This window comes from Gambusia affinis, linkage group LG12 (genome assembly GCF_019740435.1).
Source record: "Gambusia affinis linkage group LG12, SWU_Gaff_1.0, whole genome shotgun sequence".
Classification (NCBI taxonomy): Eukaryota; Metazoa; Chordata; class Actinopteri; order Cyprinodontiformes; family Poeciliidae; genus Gambusia; species Gambusia affinis.
The window spans coordinates 16,930,074-16,952,970 of NC_057879.1; the positions used below are offsets into that span (position 1 = coordinate 16,930,074).

At 37.0% G+C, this 22,897-nt stretch overlaps 3 protein-coding genes across 4 annotated transcripts; all 3 read right to left on the reverse strand.

The window, feature by feature from the left end:
• Positions 1 to 1,102: 1,102 nt before the first annotated feature.
• gbx1 (gastrulation brain homeobox 1) lies at positions 1,103 to 4,099 on the reverse strand. Its single transcript, XM_044134236.1, has 2 exons — positions 3,344 to 4,099; positions 1,103 to 2,149 (listed from the first exon to the last, which is right to left on the reverse strand). The coding sequence occupies exons 1-2, from the start codon at positions 3,792 to 3,794 to the stop codon at positions 1,632 to 1,634; spliced, it is 969 nt and encodes a 322-aa protein (XP_043990171.1). The 5' UTR covers positions 3,795 to 4,099; the 3' UTR covers positions 1,103 to 1,631.
• Positions 4,100 to 7,787: 3,688 nt separating this feature from the next.
• On the reverse strand, positions 7,788 to 13,486 carry asb10 (ankyrin repeat and SOCS box containing 10). 2 transcript variants are annotated; one of them, XM_044134200.1, is made up of 5 exons: positions 13,033 to 13,486; positions 11,759 to 12,026; positions 10,397 to 10,901; positions 8,935 to 9,048; positions 7,788 to 8,458 (listed from the first exon to the last, which is right to left on the reverse strand). In XM_044134200.1, the coding sequence occupies exons 1-5, from the start codon at positions 13,355 to 13,357 to the stop codon at positions 8,273 to 8,275; spliced, it is 1,398 nt and encodes a 465-aa protein (XP_043990135.1). In that variant the 5' UTR covers positions 13,358 to 13,486; the 3' UTR covers positions 7,788 to 8,272. The 2 variants fall into 2 exon arrangements, with proteins under 2 accessions (XP_043990135.1, XP_043990136.1); XM_044134201.1 differs by lacking the exon at positions 13,033 to 13,486 and adding an exon at positions 12,208 to 12,493.
• A 7,052-nt stretch (positions 13,487 to 20,538) lies between these two features.
• zgc:92591 (uncharacterized protein LOC436997 homolog) lies at positions 20,539 to 21,157 on the reverse strand. Its single transcript, XM_044134977.1, has 2 exons — positions 20,959 to 21,157; positions 20,539 to 20,877 (listed from the first exon to the last, which is right to left on the reverse strand). The coding sequence occupies exons 1-2, from the start codon at positions 21,070 to 21,072 to the stop codon at positions 20,641 to 20,643; spliced, it is 351 nt and encodes a 116-aa protein (XP_043990912.1). The 5' UTR covers positions 21,073 to 21,157; the 3' UTR covers positions 20,539 to 20,640.
• Between the last annotated feature and the right edge of the window lie 1,740 nt (positions 21,158 to 22,897).

Here is a 22,897-nt window from a genome sequence, read left to right on the forward strand (position 1 = left end):
AAAAGTCTCTGTAAATAGCTGTTTTTCTGCTTTATGTAATAATGTATGGTCATATGTTTTTAGCAACAAATTGTTACTCAATGGCTGCATTGTGTAGACTAATTACATTCTTTACATATTTTTCTGGAATATTTATATTCTATATTTATATCTATGTTTTGTTGTTACTTCTAAAGGAGAAAGACGTGGAGGTAAAATGTAACTTTTCACCATAATAACAGGCATTGGTCTTATTTGTAAAGTGATTTTTTTTCTTGTTTATTTATATTCAATACAATATTTTTTGTGGTACTTAAACTCCATGCAGTTTTTTTACACTTATGTAGTCTAATAATTGCCTACATTTCTGAACATTTCAGTGCGTTTCAAATCTTCATAAAACAGCTGGATTATAAATAAAGCATAATCTTAATAAAAAAAAAAAACCCAACAGTTTCATGTTCACAATAGGATTTTAACGACCATTTGAAGCTCTGGTGGCTAATATACACTTTTTGAGATATTATTAAAAAAACAATTTGCTGTAAAAAGGTGTGTTACTGTGGGTGCAAATGTAACTGATGGAGAAGTTCACAGTGTGCCGGATGCGCTCTTCCCTAATGAAGATCCATCAGTCCACCAACATGGCTTCCTAAAAAGAAATCAATCACTGCAGCTACTTAAAAAACACTCATCTATACTCCAGGTAAATATGCCTCTGTAAAAAAAAAAAATCATTTGAAACTTTAGAAGATTAAAAATGATCTTTGTGAGTTTGCTAATCAAATAAAAAACAGCCACTGAGAAATTAGTGATCAGCACTTAAACCTGTCACCCTTTAAAAGCCTGTATATGTATAAATAATAATTGCAGATATTTAGACCAGTTGAATATAAGCAAATAATAATAATAATAATAATAATAATAATAATAATAATAATAATAATAATAATAATAATAATAATAATAATAATTAATAACACTTTGATGGTCGTTTTTTTCACCCATACATTGCAGGTCCCATTTAAAATTTTTGATTTTTTGTTTTACAATCATAAAGTAAGTAGCTCACATCGTGGATCTGTTTTATAAAAAAAAAGTGATTCAATATGGATTCCAGTAATTCGTATAAAGCAATTTATTAGATCAATTATATTTTACAGTCGTCCCTTTTTCGCTCGATATCACCTCCTTACAGTGTTTTTTTTTCTTTTTGCCCCCACAAATAAATCTCCATGGTGCTTCCTGCACCTGCCAAAAAGATGTAAAACGTGTCCAGTTAAACATGCAAATGTGGTCAACAAATTGTACTAAACACAAAACAAAACAAAAAAAATTCGGGACTTTCTTTTTTTTCCCCCATCAAATGAGGACATGCACATAATCAACAGAACGTTTCGGGCCCTACATATAAATACTTAGAAAATATTTACAGTCGCATCTCTTAGTGCCAGTTTGTACCCTTTATATTTACATATTCACAGGACAATAAATAAAAAGGTATAATTTATCTGATTCAGGGCAGATCCTCCCCAGCCTCACCTCTCAGACAAAATAACTGAATCCTCCTATTTGTTCTTCATGCGTTCAAACATAGAGTCACTCGAAGAGTCTGTTCTGATCAAGTGTGAATGCTGAGAGGCAGCGAAAGTTCACGGTCTGGTCCCCTGCTCTATCTGTTGATGCTGACTCCTCACGGCGAACCTGTTGACGTGCACCGGGATTGGAACGACGATTTTGGGGTTCCTCACCGGCTCTCCCGAGCGGTTGTTGACGTTGCCGGCCTTGATCCGTTTCCACTTGGCCCTGCGGTTCTGAAACCAGATCTTCACCTGCACCTCGCTTAGCTTGAGCGCATGTGCGATCTGCGAGCGCTCGGTCAGAGACAGGTACTTTTTACAGTGAAATTCCTTTTCCAGTTCCAGTAGCTGCTCGCTGGTAAAAGCTGTTCGTCTCCTACGGCTCTTCCCCGCCGAGCCGCCGCTCGGGAGGGACGCCTCCTGTGAGCCGCCTTTCAGCTTGCCCTTTTGGGACAGGCCGCCGCAGTTGTTCCCGTCCGAGAAACTTTCGTTCTCGCTGTCCGCGGAGCTGTCGTCTCTGTCGCTGCAAACTGCGTCCGCTGATTTTAGGTCCAGCTTCTCTTCGTCTGAACTGTACAGTTTGGTCTCACCTGAAAAAGAACAAAAATATATGAATAAAGCCTATACAGTTATTTCGCTACACGTTAAATCAGTCCACTTGTATTTTTTATTTTTTTATGTGGTCGATTATAAAGCCATAAAATTGCAAAATTAAGGATTTATCAAGAAGTCTGTTATTGTTCATCTGTTATTCTACTATTTTTGGTTATGTCCTTCTTTATCGTCAACCCTTTTGGCCAGACCATATGTTACAGTTGTCCCTTATGTTTATGTATAGCCACCATCTGCACATCTATCGAGGAGCCCTGACAGAACAGAAAACTTATTTTTTCTTTCCCATGTGAGAATGTTCTCCCTCTCTCTTTTTTCCTCTTAACTCTCTCTTTTTTCTTTTTTTTGCTATTGTTTAATATTTTTTTCTACTTCTCACTATATATTGTAAATAATATCACTTTATACAATTGGAAAGTAAAAAAAGGGAATTATACCAATATTGCATAAGTATTAATGCTTATTTCAATTCAGTTTAAGTTGTGTTTAGCTAGTTTACAATAAATTAAATTTCAAATCATCCTCCAAGATAAACTGATCAAATTCATATCCAATCGTATAAAACACAAAAATAATAATAAAAATAATACTTTCAAATAATACGGACAGAATCAGATTCAGTTAAATTTTAGTTCAGATCATTTGCAATAAGAAAATAGTTTAGTGTGCATACACTGAGCAAACTTCATCAGATGAGTAACATTTTGGCAACTTAAAAAAATTATTGATAATATTTTAATACTGTGTTTAATTAAAATGGAATTACATGTATAATTATTTTTATTTATACTTATCTTTCAAATTTTATTGGACATTTAGTGTCTAGAATTCTTCCAAAGAGCAGCTTGGAAAGGTGTTTAACTCAGGCCTATATCTATTTTTCTTTATATATATATATATATATATATATATATATATATATATATATATATATATATATATATATATAGATATATATATATATATATATATATATATATATATATATATATATATATATAACAAATATAAAAGTTTTATATGTCCACACAATTTGCTTCATTAACGTTAGATATATGACCAATCTACTGCTTCTTCGTCACCTTTTAAGCGCATTATTAACTTTTACAAAGACTGAATCTGATGGGTTTTGAATACCATTTTATGTCACAAAGAAGAGGATTCCAGCTAACCTGATATTGTTTGAAAAGTTTCAGAAAAGTTCAGCAGCTCTGAACCCTTGTCCCGGCTGTGCAGCTCGTCAGAGTGCGGACTTTCCTGCCTCCTCGATCCGGGATCGGCTGCGCTCAAACGAGCACCGGGCAGCTCCTGCGGCGGATAGAAGCTGTCCGGAGGGTCCGAGAAACTCGGCATGGTCGTGGTGAGAGCAACCATTGACGGAACCCCCTGTCCCAAGCTGGCGCAGAAAGTGTTGGTGAGTCGCCCCGCAAAGGAAGCCAAGGGCGCAAGAGGAGGTATGCCAGAAGAGAGAGGGGAGTGGGATAAAGCTTGCGGGATAACCAGAGGTCTGTAGGGCATGAACATAGGGTAGCCGGTGTAGAGAAGGTGTCCCGGTCTGGGTTGAGGGGTTCCAATCAAGGAGTCGATGGAAAACGCCGTCCCTTGACCGCCCGGTCGCTGCATGGTTTTCTTTGTTAGGGGGGGGAGAAACTTCACAACAAATGTCCTCTCCTCTGCGACGGACAAAACTTTCAGTCTAACCACAGAGTGAAGTGAAAGTAGATCCTCTGCTGGTGTGTTGTCATCCCTGTTTCTCCTGATATCTGCGCTCGTTTTATGCTTCTGTCAGCCGGGGCCGAGGCGACACCGTTCCCCCCTCTTATTCGTTACACACTGAGACATAAACACACGCTCTCTCTATCTTTCTATCTACCCTCTCCCCCACCTTTCTGCGACTCCTCCTTCCCCAAGCCCTCTCCGATGCGCACCGTGTGAGTGCGCGCAGAAAGAGAGGACGAGAGCGCATTGGTTATCATCTGCAATACAAGAGGAGTGAAAAGGGGGGGTGTTTCCCTGGGGACTCATCCATCTTCCTCAAATTACGCTTCATTTCCTTATTCAGCCTCTGACTTTTTGGCCGTCTTGAGAGGCGGTAGTTTCCCAGTGGAGACCAAATAGAAGAGCCGCACCCCCCCTAACCACCACCACCACCACCACTTTTTTCTTCTTTATTTGCCAGGTTCACCATTGACTGCGAAACGGTGTGAGAGACTGCTCCAGCCCTTCCCCTTCTATAATCGTTGACCACACCAACCCAATCAGCTATTATTAATTTTGATTGATGATAAGTAATTACTCTAGATGCAAGGGACAGCGTCAAAACAACGCGGGTTTTTTCTCGGTTTTTTTTTTTTTTTTTTTTTGGGAAGATTGGGGCATCATAGAGGCTGGAGGGAGGAGAGGCAGATGTTTCTCTTAAAAAACACAATGCTCTCGGCTTCAAGAGAAAAAGAAGTGCCCTGCAACAATTGTTCCCCGGAGAGAGGTGCTCTGTGCGAAATTAGATCCAAGTAAAAGACACTTATGCGAGGTCAACTACAGCGTGGACGCGGGGGCACGCCGGCCAAAGTCAAACCAGGGTTGTTTGAACTGAATATTATGAGAATTTTAATGTTCTTTTCAAAGCCTAAACAATGCAGACATTTTCCTTTGCGCTTCTCTGGTGAGAGTAATTTGTCTCCAAAGAGATGCACATGGCGGAATGACAAAAAAGGGGGAAATAAAATCCCTCCTCTCTTTGGTTTAAGCACGGGTTTAATCGCAGATCATCTCACGCTTTAAATGGCAATGGAAGCTGATGATGATTAGCCCTATTGAGTCCTGGGTGCCCGGGCTCTCCAACTGGTCGTCTGATTGCATAAGGACATAAACATATCAGCACCGACTCTGATTAGCTGCTGAGGGCCAGGCCAGGCTAATTCTTATAATTGCAAGTGACTTAAGCAGTACCTCTCTTTGATCCATTGAAACCATTTGAGAAGAACCTCACCTTTGTTTTAGTGTAGTTTTTTTTCTCTTTTGGTTATTTTTGCATATTACATTTGTTGCACCAATCTAATATGCACAAAAATGAGCGAGTTTCTATTTTATTTTACTTAAATAGCCACTTTCAGTTGTTATTATAAAATAAGGAGATTTCTAAATTATTATTTCTGGTCAATAACGACCTGATAATAAAATTTTATTTAAGCACAGCTTATAAAACTGTGCTTAAAGTTTTATAAGCTGTGCTTATAAAACTTTATAAGCACAGCTTATAAAGGAAAATGATTGATTGTTATTAGAAATAGAAATACAATTTATTTTCCAATGGGAATATTCTGGTGTAACAGCAGCAAAGTGACACCTAATCGAGGCATGTAGATTCACAAATAAAATATAAGAATATGTAAAAAATAAAATAAAGAATAATATGCTGCCCAGTAAGGACATAAGTTCAGCTTAAATACTGTGCAAAATCAAAAATGTCATACTCTGATCCAATGAATGTACAACTGAAGTTATTTTTTAAAATGTAAGAAAGTGTGCATGTGTCAAAAGACAACAACCTTTCTACAAAACAAAATTGCAAATAACAGGGCTGTGAAAAGTCTGGGAGATTTTTTTAATGAGAAAAGCATGCAAAAAAAAAAAAGAGCAGTGGAAATAGTAGGGAAACATTTTTTGAGTTTGTTGGGACTGATGGTGGTTAGATCAAGTTTAACACCTGCTGGGCAGAAGGATCTCCTAAAATACTCCTTTGTGCACTGAGGTTGCAGCCTGTCACTGGACTCTTCATGCATCATTCAAGATAGAAACATTTTTCACCTGGTTCTGTGACAGATTATCATCAACATTTGAAAAACACATCCAAATTTAATATATAAAGGTTGCATATTTTTAATCAAAGTTCTTAATACAATATATTTAATGTACTCATAACACCTACTTTTAATGCGTTGCCTGCTTCCTGGTGACCAAAACGTTGTCTAAATGATCTAACAACGTGACTCAGATAAACATATCTGCGTATATCAGTTTAAAAACACAACCTTTAAAAGTGAGCTTAAATTGATCTTCTTTTAGGTCAGTTTGTTTTACCAAAATTATTTAGTTTTGCTAAATTCCCAAATAATCAGACAAATTATGTTGTAGGTAGTGTTTTATTTCCTTTAACATCAGAATATGCATACACTAAGATTCCTTCAGTCAATATGGTGAAAGCCCACATCATAATCTCATGGCTTTGTAAGCTTCTGATTGGTTGATTCACAATACCTTACATATAGGCTATGTAAATGTAATTTTAGACAATCCCTCAAACACACTGCTTTGTTTTTGTGACGTCAGAAAAAAAAAATATAAATCAGACAAGCACAGGAGACCTCCACTAGTCCCGTTCATTCCTGGAACAATTGATAGATTCCTGAAAATCTGTCTATCTATCTAGATCCAAATAGATAGATAGATAGATAGATAGATAGATAGATAGATAGATAGATAGATAGATAGATAGATAGATAGATAGATAGATAGATAGATAGATAGATAGATAGATAGATAGATAGATAGATAGATAGATAGATAGATAGATAGATAGATAGATAGATGAATGGATAGATAGATAGATAGATAGATAGATAGATAGATAGATAGATATATATAAAGATAGATAGATAGATAGATAGATAGATAGATAGATAGATAGATAGATAGATAGATAGATAGATAGATAGATAGATAGATAGATAGATAGATAGATAGATAGATAGATAGATAGATAGATAGATAGATAGATAGATGGATAGATAGATAGATAGATAGATAGATAGATAGATAGATAGATAGGATAGATAGATAGATAGATAGATAGATAGATAGATAGATAGATAGATAGATAGATAGATAGATAGATAGATAGATAGATAGATAGATAGATAGATAGATAGATAGATAGATAGATAGATAGATAGATAGATAGATAGATAGATAGATAGATGGATAGATAGATAGATGGATAGATAGATGGATAGATAGATAGATGGATAGATAGATAGATGGATAGATAGATGGATAGATAGATAGATGGATAGATAGATAGATGGATAGATAGATAGATGGATAGATAGATAGATGGATGGATGGATAGGATGGATGGATGGATAGGATAGGATAGGATGGATAGGATGGATATGGATAGATAGATAGATAGATAGATAGATAGATAGATAGATAGATAGATAGATAGATAGATAGATAGATAGATAGATAGATAGATAGATAGATAGATATCCGTCCGTCCGTCCGTCTATAAGCTTTTAATTGGACATTATACTTATTTTCTTTTACAGTTAACGTCCTATATCCTGGTTTAGTGCTTTTTGCACAAATATAATTCTGCATTATGGAACAGAGATATCTAATTTGAAGACAATGTAAAGACAAAAAATACTTTAAAAAACTGACATCCTATAAAGAAAAAAAAGTCAATCAAATAAGCAGATTCAGTGGTCATTATGGAATTAGTTTATTTTATTGTAAGTCTAATATTGACTTAAATTTCCCTAATCTCCTATTACTGTCAGAAACCGTACTAATACAAATATTTATGGAAATCCGTAGTGTACAGGCAAATAAGCAGATTCAGTGGTCATTATGGAATTAGTTTATTTTATTGTAAGTCTAATATTGACTTAAATTTCCCTAATCTCCTATTACTGTCAGAAACCGTACTAATACAAATATTTATGGAAATCCGTAGTGTACAGGCCATAAATTCTGGGTATGGTGTATAAAATCACAAACAAGATATTCTTTTTATCTGTATATGTAAATTAATAAATACATTTAAATTAGCAAAAATATAAAACAAAAAATAAGAAATCCATCTCTTGCTTGACCAATTATAGTCTATAGCTCCCTCTTGTGGTGGAAAATCCCCAGTCGATATGCTGAAGCAGTTGATCTGGATTAAAAGTGATTGCAAAAAAAAAAACAAGCAGCAGCTGCTTCCTCCGGAACAAGCTGTCATTATCTAGTTGTGAGTCAATAAAACTTAATTTAAAAGTTAAACAGACAAACCATCTAGCTGCACCCACCACTCTTACTAATACAACATTCTTTCAGTGTACATATCCTCTGCACTCCAGGAGTAGGTAGTCCTTAATGAAGGTGGGCAGATTAAGCTTTGGGACCACTTTGTGAACTCGGCCCTCCAAAAAGCTCCTGATTCTGCAGCGCGCCAAGTGCTGCAGGGACCGAGGAGTCATTGCTAAGGAGAAGATGGACTCATAGAAGTCTTTGTGCTCCTAAATATAGGAAAACACAAATGAACACAAATCAAAATGGCTACATTGATAAAATGAAGCATTTATTTATTTGCCATTAAAGAGTTATTTAAAATAACAAATAATAAAAGTCTGAGCTTGACTGCACTGTTTGATGACTAGGAACAAATTGGAATGCATGGAATTAACTTTGAGTGTATGTTTGGATTTGAACTATTTTCCTGTAATGTGCCTCAAGAAGACATATGTTGTGAATTGGCATCATGAGGATAAGCTGAATTAAATTAAATCAAAAGCCTCTTTGGTAAGATAATGTAACAAACATGCGAAGCGCTTTGAAAATATTATCTTTGGTCATGCTGTGAATCATTATCAGATGCTTTGGGTGTGCAAGTACTAAAACAGCTAAATAACACAATGTAAAGAGACAAAACATTTATTAATAGAGTAAAAACACAAAGTTTTGTGCTATGAAATTAATAACCAGAACAACTTGCCTTAAATGCATCTTCAGGCACAGACTCAACCCATGTGTCTGTGACTTTCAGGTGACTATAGGCATTCAGGAGAACCTCGATAGTGTGCGGAGATTGTGAGCAGTGCTTCAAAACCTTAAAAAAACCACAATAAAGCTCTAAAAGCAGAACGATAGGATTTGTACAATGATTTAAGTTCATGAGTGAGCTCTGTGACTGTAGAACTGAAGAAATAAAGTAATTAAACACTTGTGAAATGAACAGATTGGTCTTCCCTCCAGGGGTTTAACTGGAAATTATGCAATTAGTGCTAATTAATCTCCTATTAACACTTGCCTAATTAGGAACCAGGCATTTTGTCTAGTGCACGTGGGTTCACTGATAGTTGTAGTCTGTTTCCCGCAGAGAGTGCCACACTTTGTGTTGTGGCATAAAATGGTAATGATTTGAATGTGATCTTGTGATTGTCTGCAGTGAGTTTCAAAAGTCACGCTTTAGGTGTTACATATGTGTATTGATTATTTGTGCACAGTTTGCTGGCTTGCTAAATTATTATACATTACTATAAGAATGAATCTGGACCTCATTGTTCAGTAATATTTTTGTTATTGTAAAGACACATCTCACTAAATTCAACACAAAGACGCAGCTAATGAAATCCCAGGATTCAGTTTCTGAGAAAATGTTCATAAGGCCAATAAAAAAGTATTGTTTTTTTTTTAATCCAGAAAGGTCAGTCCATTGAAACATATGTCCTGTATTGTGCTAGAAAATAAAATCAACATCTTCATAAAGCTTGCCAGCAGAAGGAAGTATGAAGTGTTCTAAAAATACATGGTAGATGGCTGTGGTGACCATGGTCTTGATAAAACATTGTGGATCAACACCAGCAGATGACATGACTAGCTAAATATCACTAACTATGACAACATCATACAGATTGTTTGAGGTCATGCTGGACCTCAAACAACTTGGATACATCTGTATCAGCTGTCCATGCCTTGTGAATTTCCATACAATTCTTAAGTGGGTTGTGCTTTACAGTCCCTGCAATTCTGCAGTACTAACAGGAATATGTGCACTTTTTTTTTCATGATTGGTTATTACACTCCCACAACATAAGACTTTGCCTCTATGTTTAGAATATTTGTTAAGTTGGTCTCATATGAAAGGTAAATGGTAAATGGCCTGTACTTGTACAGTTCTTTATCAAGTCTGGAGGACCCAACATTACTTCACACTACATTCAGTCAATTTCCTATTTACTCACACATTCACACACTGATATAGTATTTAAATATCCTAAAAACTGATTTCTGGGATTTCATTGGTTTTAAACAGTTATCATCAAAATAGAAATAAATGATTTGAAGAAATGATGCCATGTATCAACATAACATAAACAATAAAAAAAATACGTAACTATTGAAAATATAACTTTTGATAATATTCTAATTCACAGATGCTTGTAGCTGTTTCTTACCAAAGGGAGAGCACCAGGCCAGACTCGAATGGAGCCATGGTTGAGCAGAGCACGGACAATCCTCTCAGGATGATGGGAGACCTTGTAGCAAACCACCTTCAGGATGTTATGCATGGGAGCTTCTCCTCCATAGTCCATATTGTTAACAGAGCTCCCCTTAGCAAGCAACAGATCCACTATGTCTGGATTGGCATTCTTACAGGCCATGTGTAAAGGAGTGTGCTTGTCCTGATCCTTAGTGTGGACGTCAGCACCCGCATCCAGCAGCATTTGGCACACCTTCAAGTAACGTCCGAGATCCTTGATCTCCTGAGGATGTGCACAGGCTACGTTCAGAGGTGTGAGACCTTCATCGTTCTGTTTGTCTACAGACGCTCCGTGGGACAGGTAGAGCTCAATGTGGTCGTGGAGGCCGTGCCTGGCTGCGATGTGTAACGGAGCATCATCTTCATCTAGAGTGCAGCCGTTAATTGTGGCACCATACTGAAGGAGATACTTGGCACATCTGCCAACAGAATAACAGAAAGCAAGATAAATTAGATCACTGGATTCCAAACTTTCTTTAAAATGATCTGAAATACACTAACAGTCACATCACTGCAGATGAGCTTAAGTGGCCCTTCATTAACACAATCTATTATGTTCCTAATGTGCTCAATTAAATTAATTTCACAATAAAAAAAAGAAAAAAAGCTGTCATAAGCTGAACTGTTCTCAGTCTCAAACTAGTACCTCAGTGAACAACTTTGTAAGCAGTATAATTATTCAACACCTTAGATTATAATAATGTTGTTTCTTTGCTTAGCAAAAGTTTTTTGGATTTTGAGGAAAATTTTTATTATTTTTACAATCATTTCATTATGATTCCACATGTTTTAAGTGAAACTTAGTTCTAGATTTCCCCTTGGCTCTTTGAAAACATTCATTTTATTTTGCAAAGCAATTCTTTTACTATGAATTTAGCCTTGAAGTTGAAATATTTAACCCCTCATCATCTTCAGCTTTGTAGCAAAGGCAAATCTTTTGGTCAAAACTGATAGGTGTGTGAAACGTATACATATTTGAATTGAAGTCACCTTGACAAAAAGGGTGCATCTAAGAAAAAGTTTTTTCACAGCATGATGCTGCCACCACCATATTTGACTGTGGATATGTTATTCTCTCCATTTACTTACCGTCCTTTTTATAAAGCACCCTTGAAGTTTTGCAGTTTAAGTTTTTAAAAAAAGGAAACCTGCTCATTACTCCAGACAAAAGGAAAATGCACAATGCACATGTGGATCTTAGACACTACTTTGGAGAACTTTCATCAGCTGCTTCAATGATGCTGTTTGCCTCTTTATGGTAATTTTTCATACTTACTCAAAGGACTCAGAGGTTGTGCAAACATGCAGAGGCATCAGCCCATCTTCTGAGACAGCATTTGCGTTCGCTCCATAGATCAGCAGCAATTTGGCGCACTCTGCCTGGCAGCTTTCACAGGCCTCGTGCAGCGCAGTGGTGCCTCCAGGAGCCAGGTCTACATTTGCCCCACGTTGAAGCAGGAGACTCAGGCAGTCTACAAATCCTCGACCTGCTGTGATGTGAAGTGGCGTTGTCAGCTCTTGCTCATAAGTCAGAGACCATAGTCCTATGATGCAAAATGAGAGTTAGGGTACCATAGAGTATTAAAATTAGGAGAATTGTTAGAAAGCAGCAGACATGTTGCAGCAGGTTTAAGTTTTTGAAATGTTTTCGATGACATGCCCCATTATAGTGCCACCAAATCACCCCGATTTAACTTGAAATAAAGAAGTTATTTTAAAACCTACTGAGGCCTCTGTAGTTAAATCTGAAGTTCTTCCACTCTTCTAAGTTGCTGGTGTCATACATGGCATCAATGAGGTTGCTGTACTCATCGTCGTCCACAATGCTGAGGATAGTCAGTGCATCGCCCACAAGCAGAGAATTCCAGAACTGGAGAACGCAACCCGTGGCCTTGGCAGTGGCAATAACATCTTCACGATACTTCTTTGGCTTTTTCCACTTTATTTTAGGTGCCAGATAAGCCATATTCAACCTAACTGTGTTATTGTATTCATATGCCAGACGCCTAGTTTCTAGTGTGTGGGGCACTAATGGGGGTTGTTTGTGCAGTGAGAGCTATTTCAGGGAGGTGTTACACGATACTGTGGTTGACCTGGTGAACCTCAACCATGCAATGGCATGGGAAGCAATGACAGTGCATTTCATATAAGCAGCTTTATTTTTAATTAACTCCCTAAAGGCCATGCAGAAAGGGATTTTAAAAATGGAAAACTAAGATGCTTTAGATCATTTTAAGAAGAATTAAAAGCATTTCATGGAATGTCACATGGAGATGTTTTAAATAACTGTTTGGCCTGACTGTGGGCTGAACATTATGGTGTCTATAAATAATGCCTCATGACTTGCTTCTATAAATGTAGCATGAGTGTGTGTTTGAACACAAGCATCAGGACGGCATCCTTCTTGTTGCACACCAAAGTCAATTTAAACAATTAAATAATAAATTAAATTTTCAATATTTTGGCAATGTTCCTTATTATCTTTAGAAAGAATAGCTGTTATGATTTCACCAAACCATATCAGACCAACTGAAGACCAATGTCTCTTACCTTCTCCCTGGGCCATCCAGCGCATCTCCCCTCCCTGAGGCTCTATGACAAGGTTTGCCATGGATCCTCTTGGAAAGAAACGCTTCAAAGCCTCCACATCTCCTGTATATAAAGCATTGTGGATGACGACATCTTGGCAGACGGCTGGTCGCCGAGCGAAGGTGGACCTCCTCTGTGCTCTTTCCATTGCCTCCTTCTTCAGAATATAGCTGCTGAGGTGATGGGTAGCAAGCTGTGTCTTGTAGTTGTGCCTCTCCAGCATGTCCTTGTCAAGTTCGAGAGAACGCAAAGCCATGGATGAAAAGACAAAGCTGTCTTGGGACATCCTAAGTTTGTAAAGAAAAGTTCTGTTGTTTTTTTTTAAAGATATGTAGGACTGAGTGAGGGTGTCCAAAAAGACCTGCCTCACATCTGTTTTTGTCTTTGAGTGCTTTGGCTGCAGTCCACTTCTGCCTAGCAGGCTGTCCACAGGGTTGGTTCACAGAGTTGTTTTGATATGAGACCCTCCCTGCCAGTTGGGCTATTTTTACATTTCACGTGCCACCACCCATACTGTTGTTTGTCTTCAGTTGGTCATGGAGTGATAGGTTAAAGTTTTCTCACCAAGAGAAAACATTCACAAGAAAATTAGATAGTCTTTTTTTTGGTCCACCATTTGAATAATTGCTGCAGCAATGTGGTTGCCACAAACTGTGCAGGTGCTCAGAGACACTTACACAGCTTGAGACAGGGGTAGAGGTTCACCTTCCAGCACCAACATGGCAATGACCGTAAGCCCACACCCAGAGCTACAACAGAATATTTTAAATGAAAGCAAATGACATCTGTTCAATATGCCTGAAGTTGAGCTAATTTACAGTGAAGGATTTGCACTAAAAAAACTCTGTGTCTGTAGATATGGCAAGAAAATAGCGACATACCGTCTTTTATTGCGTTTACAACATCAAATTTTTTAGTGCTTTAGTTGTGAGTCCGTCAAGTAGATTAGACTTGAAGTTGTAAGTGCAATAAAAGATACATATACTAGGTATTGATTCCTGAGTTCTAAATAAAAATTCACTTAATACCTTTCAGAATTAGTTTTGTCAAAAAAAGAGAAAGAAAATTACCAAATTTTTTTTGTAAAGTGATATAATATGGGAAGAATTAAGGGGTGTGACATGGTGACCATACATGAATGCCTAACTCAGACATATGATGAAATAATTTTTGCCGTTACAGTTTGTGTAAGATTAGATCAGAGTGCCCTTTTGTAGGCTCCTTCATGTAGTTTACAAAATGTCTTTTTCTGCTCAATATGTTTTTTTTCCCAGAAAGCTCTAATGGATTTTATGTATCCACATGGCTCCCTGCATTAGAACATTAGGCTGAATGACTGGCAACCGCTGTGTCACTCTGCCACACGTGTAGTGTTCTGATGACAGAGGGACGGTGCATAATTAAGCCTCTTAAGCCTACTCACTAGGCATCTGATAAACATCGCTTTTGACTGATGAATGACCATTTTCTAGTGATAGAAACTCTACCAAGCAGCTGCATAGACGGTCATAATTTTGGCTCAGAATCCCTTTTGAGTTATTTAAAGGTTTATTAACATATATATATATATTTTTTTATACAACCATCTGTTATATTTGATCCACAATGCATTGAAACATACACACTCATTTATCCCCCTCTGTGGAAGGAATATAAGCAGATATTGACAGAAAATAAGGATTGCGCCACAAGTGGAGAACACGAAAATTGAAGAGGATTTTACCTTGTTTTGCATCTGAAAACACAGAGGCATAGCGGCATGTCTTCTGTACCTTAATGACTGTTCCTGTATGGAAATCAAGATCATTTATTTCATGCTACAGTTTGGTAATAGATGCCACATTAAACAGAACACGAGTAAGAGTTTCAACTTTGAAAACACACATTACCAAAGAGAGAGACTAGGAATATTGTTTTTGCGGCTGGAGTACATCCTTTTAAATGATATACATAATGAGTTTATAATATGCATCTGGGCTACCTCCTCTCTACTTTGATGTCTTCCAAATGGCCCGGGTGTCATCAGCAAAACATGTAGGCACTTTCCTGCCTCATTGACTCCCAAATGTATTTTAAATATCATTCCTGGTAACGCAATTATTTAAAACGCTGAACTAAACACTTACTAATGGGGAAAAAGACAGCCACTTCGATAAATTCATTTCTCATATGGTGGGCATTCATGTTTTGTATCTTTCTTTTTTTTCCTCCTCTGTGAAGCGGAGGCAACTCTGATGACAAGAAAAAAACAGCCGCAGCATCCCCTGCCCTCATAGCCCCCTGTGGACATATTGGATCTTTGGTTTCCTAATATTACCCACCAGTAGGTGCCTTTTCAAGTTTTTCTGCTCTGTGGTCAACCACCTTTCTGTCCCCTGGGCAGTGAGAGGCTGGACATCAACAGCAGCCTCTGATGAGAGCCAGCCACTTCATTTATGCAATCATAGGCAATTAGTTCCCTCTGATTATGAGGCCCTTAATGCTATTTTGAGTACTGTGGCACACATTAATACAGGAAGAGATTAAACTACAACCCTCCCACCACACGGAGCAGCCATTTAATATACTGAGAACATAATGAAATGTACACAGTAATTACAGTAATATTAAATGCTAATGGGCTTGCAATTGGATCTGCTCTTAGTTTAAGATGGAGTCAGAGCAACCGAAGAGAGTCGAACACCATAATAGCACGGAAGTGCTCATTTATCCATCAGGTGCCTCTTAGTTTTATGATTTACATGTGATTTTTCAGTGAGGAGCTTTGAGATGGTGTTGAATTATTGGGTAACTCAGTGTTGAAGGGAGCAATTAATTTGCATTTTGAACTGCCAAGGAAAAAAGTACAAATTATAGTTGAAAAGTCTCACTTCTACCTCAAACTATTTCATCAGACTTGTATATAACACACAATGAAGGAGTGCATTAATGTCAATTGGAAGGGAAAAGATTCCTTGTTTTCAAAACTACAAAGAAGATAATAGCAAAATATGCATAATTGTTGTGTCCAGACCCACTAGAATCTCCTTTTACCACATACCTACATTCTCTAACAAGTCGTACAAATATAGAGGATGAATTTATTTTCCCAGTTTTTTTTTTCCTTGTTTTTCAAAATTGCCCATGCTCAGTCAGATTGGATTAATAACATATTTCTTCAGCAATTTTTAAGCCTTGTCAAAAATTTGTCTGGACTTTGACTTGCCCATTTTAACAAATATAGTTGCTTTGATTTAAGGCACTCAGTAGTGGTTCTGGCTGTATGTTTAGGGTTGCTGCTCTGCTGGACAGTAAACCTCTATTCATGCGTCAAATGCTCAAGAAACAAGAGTCCTTACAGCCATCGCCTTGTACCACAGTGGGGATGGTGTGATCTGAGTTGTGCGTAGTGCTAGTTTTCCCTACACATTGTGATTTGTATGCAGGTCCCAAAGTGAAATTTGGACCTGTGTTACAAATTTGTTTCCTGTGTTACATGTATGGCTTGAGGTAAACTTGAAGCAAGACTTACTGTTGATTTCTTTTTACCACTTTTTAATGAAGTCCAGATTTGTAGAGTGCATCTTTAATAGTTAGATGGTCGATAGATTTTCTTACCTGAGCTGTGGATCATCTAATGTTCTGCTGGGTTTCTTGGTCTTCATTATGCTATTTGCTCAATCATGTTATACAGTAAACTTTTAATCCTGTCACAGAACAATTGTATTTCCACTAAGGTTTAAATTGTACAAAGTGGGACTCCATTTACAAGTACTTCTAAAGTCAATTACGCTGGATTTTATTGGAGGGTTCAGAGTAAAGAGAACTGAATGCATTTTAATATCAAACTTTCAAGGTTTTTAGATATAAAAGATGTATATTTCAATATGATACGCATATGAAATGCCTGCAAATTCAATCATAAATGTGTGCTATTAATGTAAAAAAGTGTGAGAAAAAGGTATGAATAATTCAGCATTTTTTGCATATATTAGATCACATTCAGTAAATGAAAAATAAAAGGCACTAGAAGTTTGCATTCTGGTGTTGCAACAACTCATAGGATACCATGGAAACATGACAATAGATAATGAGCAACTCTAATTGGTTGCTGGCATTTTGAGGAGCTGGTTTCTGATTTACATCTATGATTATTCTTATTTTAACAGACACATTGACATGTGCTTTGGCAACTTGCTGCTGTTAGAAGATTCTCAGATAAACAATCAAGGCTAGTTTATTTCATTTGATTGTAAGCATCCACCACAGGACCTACACAGAGAGCACCATTTGTAAAGAATCTTCAGTTGTCATGATGATGGAAATGTTGGTGAAAACGTTGCGTGAATTTATTGAGGATTGAATTGAACAGTAACTTCAAACTCATGGAGGCATGATTACGTTTTCTGTATTCTTTCAGCTCGGACCACTCCGCCTATAATGCATCGTATCGGGCCTGTGCAGATTCCAATTGTCTCTCAATGCGCTGATCACCACGCAAATAACCCTCTGTTTCATCATGACAATTGAAAGGTTCATATTTCAACTTAATAGTCCTTTATAACTTTAACCATCTATCACAACCTCATTTCATTGTGGCTGCAGTTAATACGCGCTTCCCTGCCAAGTGGAACATTTTCTAATGATGCACTCTCACATGAAAACAAGGCAAGCCATCCCAAGCTCTGCATCACTCACTAATGCACCCATCCATAATGTGTTCATAGCAGCCTGCCTAAAGCAGACGACAATGACTACCAACTAGGCCGGGCAGGAGAGGGGTGCAAGATGCAAAACCTAAATGGCCAAGATAATCATCGGCAAAGTCGCTGCCATCAGAGGCTGTATCACCCTCATGATAACATCAGTAGATTTCATGTCATTAGGTGGAAAACTGAGAAACATCTGAAATGGGTTATCTCAACAATAACAGTCAGTGGCGGGAGTCACACCCAAGTGCGTTATGGTAGTGAGCCTGGCTTTGTGGGATGCAGATAAGTGTTGTCTAATAGGTGTACGTAAAGACTGATGTAAACAGCATCCTAATTAGAGAGACCTTTATCAGTTCCTCCATTTTATGCAGATTGAGCCGGTGCAAACGCTGCTGTCATTATCTTGTAATCAAGTAGCTATTCACTGTCATCTTTTAAAACCCTGATTAAAATGCATAACAAGGAATCAATGCTGCTTTATTCCCTCTGTTACCTCGTAAACATGCCATCCTATTAACTGAATAATGGTCTTTGGCAGTATACATATATGAACTATATAGGTAAAAGGGATTTCAAAAGTCGAGCAACTCAGTATTTCTGCATTTAGTTTTTCAATACACTGTGCAGTTTAAAATATTTGCATGCTGTCAGACAGAAACCATTTAATACAACTGAATTGAACTTCTCAATTACAAAAACTGAATCTAAAGATACTCTCGGATTATTTGAAGAAAAATGTTTATAAAAACTGCTTCAATAAAGAAAAGCAAATGTTTTTGCTTCTTAGTTTAATCAAAGATTTCAAACTCACATGTTTTTAACCATTCCATAGTTTTATAATCACTGGGGTGTTTTCTCATCAGATTAGGGGAAAATACTTTTTGTGACCAATACTAAATAGCCAGCACTTTATTACTGCAGATATTGATATACTATTGACCAGACAGGTCAACAGTATATCACAGGTCAACACAGGAGCACACACTTAAACTCAAGGATAACTTAGAGAGATCAATAAACCTAACAGTCATGTTTTGAACTATGAAAGGAAGCTGTGATACTTGGATAGAACTGACACCTGGACAGAGAAAATCCTTATAGAACAATCTCAGATTCAAACCCAGGATCGTCTTGCTAAAAGGCAACAATGCTCCCTAATTGCACCTCAAACTGAAATAATTTAGAGAAAATTTATATTTCAGCAAAATGTCAAAGAATGAAAGTCACTGTGATAAAAACAGTTATAGCTGTACTCAAATAGAAAAAAAAAAATTTTACTTCTGAGTTTTATTCAAAGATTTTACCCAGTACTAAGAGTAAAGTTGGTTACAAATCCAAATACTTGCCTAAAATATAGTCACTAGGATGTGATTCTCAGTTGAGAGAAATGTCTGTTATAACTCCAGATTCCAGAATACTGCAGACATATTCGCATTAATGACTGTTGAATTCATTTGTCTGCCTGTCAGTGAATCAGTTGAAGTCTTTGATACCTCAGCCACCTGTTCGGTTCCTCACCTGTTCATGCTGCTGCGCTCTCAGAGCATCCTCAAACAGGTGCTGCCTTTGATTTCAGATTCATAAGAGCTGATGATTAGGAACACAAGGGGAAGGATGGAAAATTTCTAACTGGATGACAGTTCCCCACCAATTAGAAAAAGTAGCTTGTATTTGGTATGTTTAGCAATCAAAAGGTTGTAAAATAAGCTGCGGCAGCATGATCAGCTGCAACCACTTAATCAGTATGGGAAGCCTTGATTTTGGACATGTAAACCTCCGACCCCAGAAAAAAAAATCTGAGTTTTGTCACTAAATAAATGACAAAGCCCTGAACTAAAGGGCTGGATCAAAGTATATGAACATTAAGCCCTGCTGGTCTGTTGGCCCCAAGAGAAAATGAATTCCCAAAAGACACACTAAAAGCTGTACACGCATCAAACAAAACACTTGGAAGGCATTTCAAACCTAATCACATCTGATTCATGACTGTCAAGGTATAGAATAATTACAGTCTACTGTGTCCAAGACTTTTGAGGTTCATCTGAAGTGTTCAGAATTGAGAATTAGAGAAGATCTTTACGCTGTGGTAAGTAGATGTAGACAATAAATGAAAGTGTCCTTGTAGCTCATTTATTTTGTAACATTTAAGTAAAACAATTAAATTTTCTAAGTGAACTTGATTGCATTCTAACTAGAACTGAATTGGTAAGCTCATAACTTTAATCTGTCAAAATGATTGGACTGAAAAAATAATTCTTAGATATTTTTGTGAACGGTGCTTTACAAAGTAAACCAAAGAAATTTAGATAGCATTTTAACAGAAACAGTGAGGGATGCAGTTAAATTGAATGTACAATTATGTGTGGTTGGCTCACAAGTTATGCATAAAACAAGTTACTGCCAAATATGAAAATAAAAATAAAAAAAGGGAAAATTTAAAAAGCTTATGTAGCTTTGTCAAGGGCCTCATACAATCTTTAGCTAGTCTTTACTTCCAATAACATGTGAAAAAATATTGATAATTTAAAATCTATTAAAGTGGGGGAAAAATTATCTGAAAAAAAAAAACAAAAAAAAAAACTTAAACAATTTGTTTTAGGCGATTTGCATTTTAAAAACTCCCCACTATAGCGCCTTCATTTTCCCGTACAGAGCCGATGTGAGCCTCCACTGCAGCTTTGTCAGATTACAGTATATACATTGCTGCCACCTAGCGTATATTATAAATGCACCATTTCAGAAATGAGAAAAAAAAAAGAACAAATGCAACAAAATGTAGAGAGTTTATATGCATTTATTTAGGTAATCACTTTGGCGGGGCGTGTGGGGGGAGGGGGAGACAAACAAACGCAAAAAACGTAGATTTCAGCTGAAATATTCACTTGGAGCTGGTGTACTTCGTCACCGCCTTGGTACCCTCGGACACGGCGTGCTTGGCTAGTTCCCCGGGCAGCAGCAGTCTGACGGCGGTCTGCACCTCCCTGCTGGTGATGGTGGAGCGCTTGTTGTACTGAGCAAGGCGAGACGCTTCGGTGGCGATTCGCTCGAACAGGTCGTTCACGAAGGAGTTCATTATACTCATGGCACGGCTAGAAATGCCTGTATCCGGATGAACCTACAGGCAAGTAAAACAAAACATGTTGAAGCAGTTTAAAACAGGGAAAAGACCAAGTGTAGTTGTTTTCAATTCGCTCACCTGTTTTAGAACTTTGTAGATGTACATAGCGTAGGTCTCCCTCCTTTTAGTTTTTCTTTTCACCTTTTTTTCGCTTGAACTCTTGCCTTTCTTTTTTGAAATATCGTTGGTCATCTTTAAGCGAACGTTTGGATATTACAGAAACAATTATGTTGAGTTTTACAAAGCCCGTTTTAACAGTTTGTCTTAATTAGTGACTGATTTAGTGCAGCTGGTTCATTTCACGACCGACGAGATTCAACTGAACGTTAACATAATAGTTTTGACCAAGCCCGAGCGAGGGAAGCGCTTTTTTGTTATAAAATTTTTCAGTTAATGTTTGCTTTTTAACATATACATTTTTAGACGTTACTCATTTATTTATTGACTCAAAGTAGACAGTAAACACCGTTAGCCATTTTAAAAATCAAAATCTAAAATGCACTTGCAATCCAATTTCCATAGGGACTGTAGATATTGATAAAGGTTTGGTATTGCACACACTATTGATGTCCACTTGGTGGCAGACTTGCTTTATTTTATTTTTTAGACTTAATGGGAGACTACTGTTGAGTGCCTGTATTGCCACAATCCAATAAATAAATAAACAAATAAATAAATAATACATGTATCAAACATTTTTAAATAATCTATTATATGGTGATTCTACAATTCAAGGCCAGATTCTGAACACTAAATCAGCTGGAGGTTTTAAACTGAAAGCTCACATGTGTATCAAAAGCTAAAGCCTATGACAACAAGTGTAATTGTTATTTATTATTTAAATGGTGGAAGAAGTGACATTGAAATGGAAAACATCAGCTTGCACAGAGATCTGGAAGTGCTAAGTGATTTTTTTATTTATTTATTTTTTTTACAGAAATGCATCCTGTAGAATGCAGTTGATTTAAAATTATTAATTCCCCTGGCAGACTTAATGACTTTATCCTAATCTTTATCTCTTTACAAATCTGAGCTGGGAGTCACCTGGGACTTAGATTAAAAATGGTTCAGATTGGCTATTGTGGCTTTATTCAGTATACATACAATTTCCATCCAGTACATTCTATAAGAAAACTCACCAGTTTTCATAATATTTGGTCCTAATATGTGGTAATGTATTATTCAGGTGTCAGTGTGGTCACTTTGCACTAATGGACTGCATTATCTGGTGTGCGCTGCCAGGTTTATCTAATCATTCAGAAACTTCTTGCTCAGTTTTACTGTCAGAGTATCAGTTTGTAAGCAGCCATCAGTGATTTGAGAGCTGCTGTTTGGATTCTAAAGTCCAAGACACTCTGGATCCATTGTGGCTTCGATGAAAAATCGGATGTACACAGGCAATTAAAAGAAGTAAGAAGTGAAACAAAAAGAAAAACATTATAAATGTGGAATACTAGGTGGATTTAATCTATATTGATTGTTGTGTAATTACAGTGGTTGAGATGTGGTCCTGTACCAGACATTTTTGACATGTTTTCTTTGTTTGCTTCCCATATTTAGCACTGATGCTAAAGGACTTGATTTGTACACATCACCCAAGGCAACACTTCTTTCAAAAGGGCAAAAAAAATATTACCGTAGTTTCCTGTTCCTATTATAGTTTGCTTTATTCAGACCAATTGCATTTTCATGATGTGTCCTCTTGATGGCATAGTTGTGCCATGGAAACTGATGAGAACGTTTCAAACATGTCATCCAGCTTGAATCTTTTTGCTAAGAATTCAATGGAATTTGCATGTGTGGCTTTAAATGAGTAAGTTTTACGTATTCATGAAGTGCTACGCATTCTCGGTTATTTTTGTGAGTTTAGTTCAGCTAAAAGATGCAATAGTTCTAACTATACAGTTAGAGTTTGAGTTGGAAAATGTTGGAAATGGAAAATGTTTTACAAAGCATTCAGTCTACAGTCTTGTCTGCTACAGTTACTGTATGCCAAAAAATTTGCAAATGTCATATG